The sequence below is a fragment of the Triticum aestivum genome, chromosome 6B (genome assembly GCF_018294505.1).
Source record: "Triticum aestivum cultivar Chinese Spring chromosome 6B, IWGSC CS RefSeq v2.1, whole genome shotgun sequence".
Lineage (NCBI taxonomy): Eukaryota > Viridiplantae > Streptophyta > Magnoliopsida > Poales > Poaceae > Triticum > Triticum aestivum.
Genome location: NC_057810.1, coordinates 4,120,544 through 4,128,239, shown reverse-complemented (window position 1 = coordinate 4,128,239; position 7,696 = coordinate 4,120,544). Strand labels below are relative to the sequence as shown.

Sequence of the window (7,696 nt, the reverse complement as noted above, 5' to 3'; positions counted from 1 at the left end):
AGGGTGTTCATCAAAGAGAGACTACCAATCTAGCTAAACAAGCGGCCTTGATATTGCGCTAGGATTTTCCATTCTTGGAGGCGACATCTCGAGGTGCAGGCAATGTTGTGCCGAATATAATTCTTGGTCAGTTCTTCATAGCCGGTACCAAAAAGCTGTTACATCATTAAGGATATCAGGTAAAATGGAACTAGGGGGCTCAAAGTTGGTCTTCTGCCTACCGCTTTAAAGCATGCCTGCACAAGCTCTCGGGTCAAAAGAAAAGAAAAACACTGCTGATGAAGCTGTCACATGAAACATGAACTAGAGAGGAAAGTGTTGATTTCATTCTAGGCCCATCTACTAACTCAGCCGGCCCAATCAATGCAATATGATGATCACAAGGATCCTAAGCCCAGCATAGTTCATCATCGTTGTTGGGCCAACCGAGACTTTTTAGCTGTGTGCTGCAACAGTTTTAGCACGTAATTTAAAATATTTAGAGCTGTTACGATCAGAATTCCAATGGTTGATATGCTCCCAGATGACCAACAAAAAAAAGAAAAAAAAAATGACGCGTTCCCAGATGAGAACAGTTGTAGCAATAGATGGAGAAGGAATTCATTCAGGACCAACTAAATGCACAAAAGAAGAATTTTCACCACTCTGAATAATGAACGGACATGGTCAGCTATTATCAACTTCTATTTCGGCATCTCAGAGTTCAGCAACTTATTATTGCATAACATACATAGTACAAAGAATGAGACGAATGATCACACCTACAAACATACAAATCTCACTCATAAAACAAAAGTGGACAAACTGGGCAATAGCCTGTAGTTAACTGAAACTCGTGCACATGAATGAGCCATATCATTGTGGGACTGTATCAAATGCTAGGCTGGATGTTACCACGTTCATAAATGTTCCAAACAAACCAAGTCAAAATCACAAAATTAGTCAGATGAATGCAAGCACTGGACACAAAAAGGGAATTCATTTGGGATGCAAATGGGACATGGCAGCACATATTTCACAAATTCAGATACAAATGCTAAACTCATGACCTGTGTAGAGCCGTTGACAAAAGTCACGAGGAAGTATTGACTGGGTGTGCCTGCCATTGCAGAAATATCATGCCAATAAAACAGAGATGAACAGATTGGGCAGTGCCAGTGTTATAGTTGTTCAGTACACAATCAACACAACGAAATTCCTTCAGCATCAAGTGCAAGTAGAGAGGAAGAATATTCAACCAGAGCCAAGACTGTGTCCATTAGTCGTCACTATGAAGAATGAATGAACAGCAGGTCAGCTATTATCAGCTCCTATTTTGCTATATCAGTTTCCAGCAGTTTGTTTTATAACATACTTAGTACAAAGCATGGGACGAATTATTAACGCCTACTCCATCCGTTCCAAAGTAAGTGTTGTGGTTTTAGTTCATAGTTCAAACTTGAACTACAACCACGACACTTATTTTGGAACAGAGGGAGAACAAGTTATCAATCAAGGGGCTCTAGCCTGTATCTTCCCACCCCTAGCCTACAATTAGCCTATGTCAAAGAGGACAAAAAGTGACATGTAAAATCGAAGAGGACCAATTTGGGCAAAATAGCCTACAATTAGCCGAAACCCATCCATACGAATGAACCATGTCGTTGCAAGCTACTATCAGACTACTTTAAGAGTGGTCACTGATGTATCCAACAAACAGGTGAATATGTCATAATCAGGTGAATGCATGAAATGTTTGTCATTTACAGCATGGCTGGACAGAAGGGATCATTCAGGAATCAAGATGAACTTAAAGCAGACAAAGAAACCATCCACATCAAAAAACAGCAGAATAATCTCCATCCATCAGTCATAACTCTTAAGAATGAACGAACAGGGGTCAGCTATTATCAGCTTCTATTTAAGTTTCTGAATCCAGCAGTTTATTGTATAACATACATAGTACAAAGAATGGGACGAATTATTAACACCTACAAGTTACCGACGAGGGGACATTTCGGTGTGCATCTTCCACTCCCAAGCACCGTGGCGACGTTGTCGAATATGGCAGCCTGATTACTGTCGCCAGCAGCGAAATATCGGCAAACCACGACGAAGACAACAAATTCTGAATTGACAGTGGAGGGCTATCGACGCCTCCGCAACCAGGCTAGTGAACCTGAAACATCGTTGCGACGACATGGAAGAGCAGCATTTGGTTAACTTGATTGAAGAGGGACTTTACACCAGCAGGAGAAACATTTCACTGTCCATGGCTAATGTTGGTGTTGCTGATGTCTGTGGCTGCGAGCAGCAAAGAGGTTGAGGCGCCTCCTGCCCTGGGTCTTGCTCCTGGTGGTGGTGGAAGGGGTGCCGTGGAAGCGCAGCATCCCGGTGTCGGGGCTCCGGCGGGGCGACGGGCAGTGGACGCTGCTGCTGCGGCCGAGCCAGTAGAACCTCCTGAGCAGGGAGTCGCCGCGGTGGCGGCGGCCGGCGCTATGTACATGCGCGTGCAGCGAGTCGGCCGGCGACACCTCCGAGTCGACCCCTCCGGCGGACGACGACACGGAGTGGCTGCCCCCGTTGACACGGGCCGCGGTGCCGCCCTGCGCCCGGGACCTCGCCGCGGCGTCCGTCTCCCGCCAGGACTGGGAGGAGAGGGATCTGCTGAGGAAGCCCGCCACCGGGTTCGCCGCCCGGCGGGTGCGGTCCCACCACGGCCTCAGCGGGGCCTTGCTTGAGGTGGAGTGGAGCACGAGCGCCGAGGCCGAAGCAGTGGCGGTGGTGGTGCCGGCGGTGCTGGGCGCAGCGGCGGCGGCGGAGGTTGAGGCGGAGGCGGAGTCGTTGGCGTCCCAGGACTGGCGGGAGGGGAGCCAGGAGGCGGGGTCGTGGCCGTGCTCGCAGCAGACGATCCACTCGCAGGACTGGCGGAGGGAGCGCTTCCGCTGCAGCGGCGGGTCGGCCTGGGGGGGCTCGGGATCTTGCTCCCCGGGTTCGACCGGCGGGGGCCGGTCCTGCTGGTCGTGGAGCTGGAAGAGCCGGAGCAGCGTCGTCCTCCCCTCCCCCTCCTGCGCCGCTGCAGCCGGCCGAGGAGGGGGAGGAGGGGGAGGGAGGGGCGACGGGGAGGGGGCCGGGGGCGTGGCCGGGAGCGCGGCGGCGGAGAGGCGCTCGAGGAGGCAGGCGGAGCAGAAGCCCGTGAAGGGCGGCTGCGACGGGTGCCTGGCGCACCTGGACAGGTCGGGATTCATCGCCCGCCGGCCGCCGCCACCGCCGCCGCCCGGGAGCCGGAGCCAATTCCGCGGCGGGGAAGAAAGGGGATCGATTTGGTTTGACCGGAAAAAGGCTAGGGCTTTGACCAGCCCGCCGCCCCGCTCCTCTCCCAGCTCACTCTCACTCTCAGTGGGTGTGGTGGGGAACTGGACAGAGAAAGCGAGAGATGATGGAGAGCCGTTGGCCCTCCCACCGACGTCGCTGCCATGTGGGCCCTCCCCTCCCCTCCCAGCACAACGGCTCTCTCATCTCATTCTCATCCATCCTCCCCAAACTGATTTATTAATTAGAGGCAAACGAGGTTGGAGGCATCTCTAGCAGACCCCGCAGCTCGCACCGGGGACGCTTATGCAGGCTCAAAACCGCGGCGACAAAACAGAAATTATATTCAAACTTGTAAAATTTTAAAAAACGTATTTCGCGTGAGAAATTTAAGCGAAAGCTACTACACAAAATTGAGCCCACCGGAGCTCGTGCGGTAGCTGCCCAGCAGCGGCGCTCAATCGGAGTCGGAGGAGTCACGGTTCAGCCACCGACGCGCCACCCGCTTGCGCGCGGCGGCGGCGCCCCGCCTCATCCCCAGAGTCGTCCATGGCTTTCGCAGGCTTGCCGGCGGCGAGAAATCGAGCAGCGCGGTGGGAAATTGGAAGGAATCGCGGCTGCGGGGGGATAGGGTTTCGACCCGCATCTGCCCCGCAAACCCGCAGTTATACTGCTTCGAGGGTAACTTTTGCGGGCTGCGGCATTTTTTTCTTCTTAGTTGCATATTTGGCCATTGAGAATTATTTGTTCACACTTGGCCATTGAGACATGTCGGTTAGGCCAGGAAGAATAGGAGCATAAGCTGCAGCGGACTTGGCAACACTGTAACAAGCATCAACAAAAACTTCTATTATTACCCCTAATTCCAGTAATAAAGCTAATTGCATGTTCGCAAGGCTTCCCGGACACTTGAAATGCCCTGGATATGCATGTCCTATTTGCTAGATCAGTGACACGGCGCTTGCCACCTAGCGCATCACTCTCACTCACCTCTGCAATCATGTTATCTATTCTCTCATATTCAATATCCAGCCCCTACTTAAGTCATTCAACTCCTTCATGACACTTTGAAGTATACGCCGACCTTGAAATTTTCTGGCTACCCTTCTCCTCTTCTCAAACTTAAACTTAATCTTTCTCCTGATCTTATCCACGAGCTGAAACAATGTTAGACTTTTTGTGCTTGTGGATCCAGCTGTTGGAACACTCGGCCAAATTATTTGTCACATAATCCACTTTTGAGGAGGTTGAATATTTGCTCCTTGACCCTAGCCTGTTGTGGTAGTTGTTTAAGTATGCTATTGCAGCAGCTTTTTTTATCCTCTATGGCTGCCATGTGATAGTCTACACTTCGAGGAGTCCATGAATAAGCAACTGGCCACAAATGGTCATCAAAACCTTTAGCATGATTTTTTTCTTGAAGTTCACAACCAAGTGCCGCATGCATTCCCTATGTTCTGCATACCCAAATACCCGTTCACTTGCAGTGTCAATCCCTTTTCCTACATCCGAACATATAGCTAGACCGGGGGGAGAGCCAATAGCATCACAAAGCTTCTCCAAAAACTACCCAACTTTCAGTAGTTTGTGATTCGATAACTCCATAGACTACAGGGTACAACCAATTGTGCCCATCAATAGCACAAGCAGTAGCTAATTGGCCTCCATACTTGCCTGTCAAATGAGTGCTATCTATCACCAAGTAAGGTCTGCAGACATCCAAGAATCCATTGCACATAGGCTTCAGCCCAACAATCATCTGTATGAAATATTTTTTCTGGTCGTACTCTATGTGGTCAATCGCAACTATGCTTCTAGGAGACCTCTTCTCAACCTCGGCTTCCCAAGCATATAGCTTGTCAAAAGAATCATTCCAATCATGAAACAACTTAGCAATTGCTAGGCCTTTGCTATGGAATATTTTTTTGTAATGGACCCTGATCTTGTACTTGTCAAGTAGCCTCCTCCGTAACTCCACCGGCCCAACACTAGGATCTTCTCTTATCCAGTCGATGACTTTCTCACATTCCAATGCCTTTGAAGCATTTCTCTGCTTTTTTTTGCTTCTTGGTGATAGAACATGTGTGCTCCTTCACATGAACTTTGACATGCGTTCAATAAACAATGGAAATAAACTAGTGTCAGTCAACTCCATTATATAACAACGCATCATTCAATAAAATTATACAACTAACATACCTCCATAGTTTCTTGGTCATCCAACCTCCCAACATGAATTCTCCATTTACAGTCTGTCTTCTTCGCCCGGCGATAATAAGCCATGAATCGAGTAGGTTCACTTTTTTCAATCTTGAATTCAAACTCTTTTTTTGTGGCGTATGTAGCAATTTCCGACCTAAACTCTTCAATGTTGGGGTACTTTGTGCCAACATGCATTGGTGAGTTTTCTTTGTCATAAGCAATTTTTGGAATAGCATCCAGTCTAACATCTTCCGTAACCCATTCCTCATCATCGCTGCTATCCTCAACATACTCATTATTTGGTATATCTTTATCTTTTTCTTCGACCTCATCATCACTATCAGAACCAGCACTACCAATTGAGTATTGGTCATCCTCATCTACACCGACATGTTCATATTCTTCGTGTGGATTATCAAGATATGTATCTGTCACGCATACACTAGCTTCATCAATGACATCATTTGGTTGACTAGGCAGTGCTATAGATGGTGTTTGGTTCGAAGGAGTACATGGAACATCAACATTATCATTTCTCTCAGAATATCTAATGATCAAATGGTCACTTCTATTCCGATCAAAATAGTCAAACATTTTCATGCATTCTTCACCATTTGACACAGAGGTATATTTGCCCCTAATGCAGTCAACATACTCAACAAATATATTATCCTCTGAGCATAAAGCAAAAGAAAATGTTCCAGCAATAGAAGCCATCAAATCCTTCATACTTGTCCTAGTACCTTCAATAATCTGCCAACTGAATGTCGAATCCCCATTGATTTTGGTCCCACTGCAACAAACCAGCTTCGCCTCTACTGTGTAAGTACAAGACTGGATCGCAAAGCATGCCAATTGTGCATTCGCCAACTGAAAACTGCAATAAAAGGAGAGAGAATCCAAGTAATTGCCTAGCGCAAATAGCAGAGAAAGAGAGAGAGAGAGAGAGGTCGAGTCGCATTCGTCAGCCATGCCATCCTCCTCACCGGCCATGGAAATCCGGGGCAGAGGGGCTCCTGCAAGTGCACCCACTGAAGAGTTGAATTTGGGAAAGGCCTCGGCCGTCGGCGCCACAACCCTGCTATCCACCTCGCCGGTATCCCCAATCCTAGGGTTATGAGTGAGATGGCCGCTGCGAGAGGTTGGCGCTGCTAGCCCATGTGCGGGGGCCGTCGAAGACGCGGTGGGCGAGAGGGCAAGAGGTGCAGCGGAGACAGGACCATGCGACAGGGGCCGGCCGGGGAAGCGCCGGCGGAGGTTCCGCCATGTGGCGTCGCCTGGAGAACGCCGGAGATGCGGTGGGCGAGAAGCTTTGAGGCTCAGCGGTGGGCGAGAAGCTTTTTTTGACAGTATGCTGATGTACTCTGATTTTTTTGACAGTGTGATCATGCATTCTGATTTTTTTTCCAGTATGGGCGTGCATACTGAATTTTAAAACTGAGGTAATCCAGCTATGTTTGCGTGCTGGAATTGAAAGTGCATGCATCTGTGAGGTCGCCCTCCCGGTGCTCTGTGGATCCTATTCGAAATTCAAATAGTCCAGAATCTGCAAGCTGACGGCCCACCCGGTCACAGATTGTAACCTTATTTATACAAAGCAACTCCTATGACTAAGAATTACAATGAATCTATTGAAAACACCTTATTTGCGGTATCAATCTCTGCTCGAAAAGAGTTTGGTAAAGAGGTTGCAATTGGACTGGAGCAACGATGTTGTCACTCTTTGGCCCGCACAAACACTACCAATAACCACTACAGGAAAAATACACATTGCCTAGTATCATGCAGTAAGCCGAGTGTAAAAATACGAGCTGGCGGCTTACGATAGGATACACCGAGTATGGAGTAAAATGCACACGACAAAGAGAAGGGACACGACTTATGTAAGCATAAGCCGTGAGAACGAACAAAAGGTATTCGACTTACAAGAGCTACTCGGTTTACGTTCGAGTAAGCCGTGATGCTCGTTAGAATATACTCGGCATAGAGAACAACGTCGGCAAAGTCTGTCGCCACTTGTCCGCCGTCGGCGCACCTAACGGCTAGCCTGACGGACACTCGGCTTATATTCTCGATTTTCTTTTTCAATACCACAAAACTCTTGGCCTCCTAATAAGCCGAGTGGGCGTGAAATGACACTCGGCTTACTCTGGTTTATAAATAGCGGCGCGGCTAGCCCTTTGAGCTCCAAATCACGCCGATG

General features: G+C 48.7%; 1 protein-coding gene across 1 annotated transcript; it reads right to left on the bottom strand.

The window, feature by feature from the left end:
• Window positions 1-1,826: 1,826 nt before the first annotated feature.
• On the bottom strand, window positions 1,827-3,381 carry LOC123133041 (pre-mRNA-splicing ATP-dependent RNA helicase prp28). The gene has a single exon (XM_044552588.1). The coding sequence runs from the start codon at window positions 3,225-3,227 to the stop codon at window positions 2,256-2,258; it is 972 nt and encodes a 323-aa protein (XP_044408523.1). The 5' UTR covers window positions 3,228-3,381; the 3' UTR covers window positions 1,827-2,255.
• Between the last annotated feature and the right edge of the window lie 4,315 nt (window positions 3,382-7,696).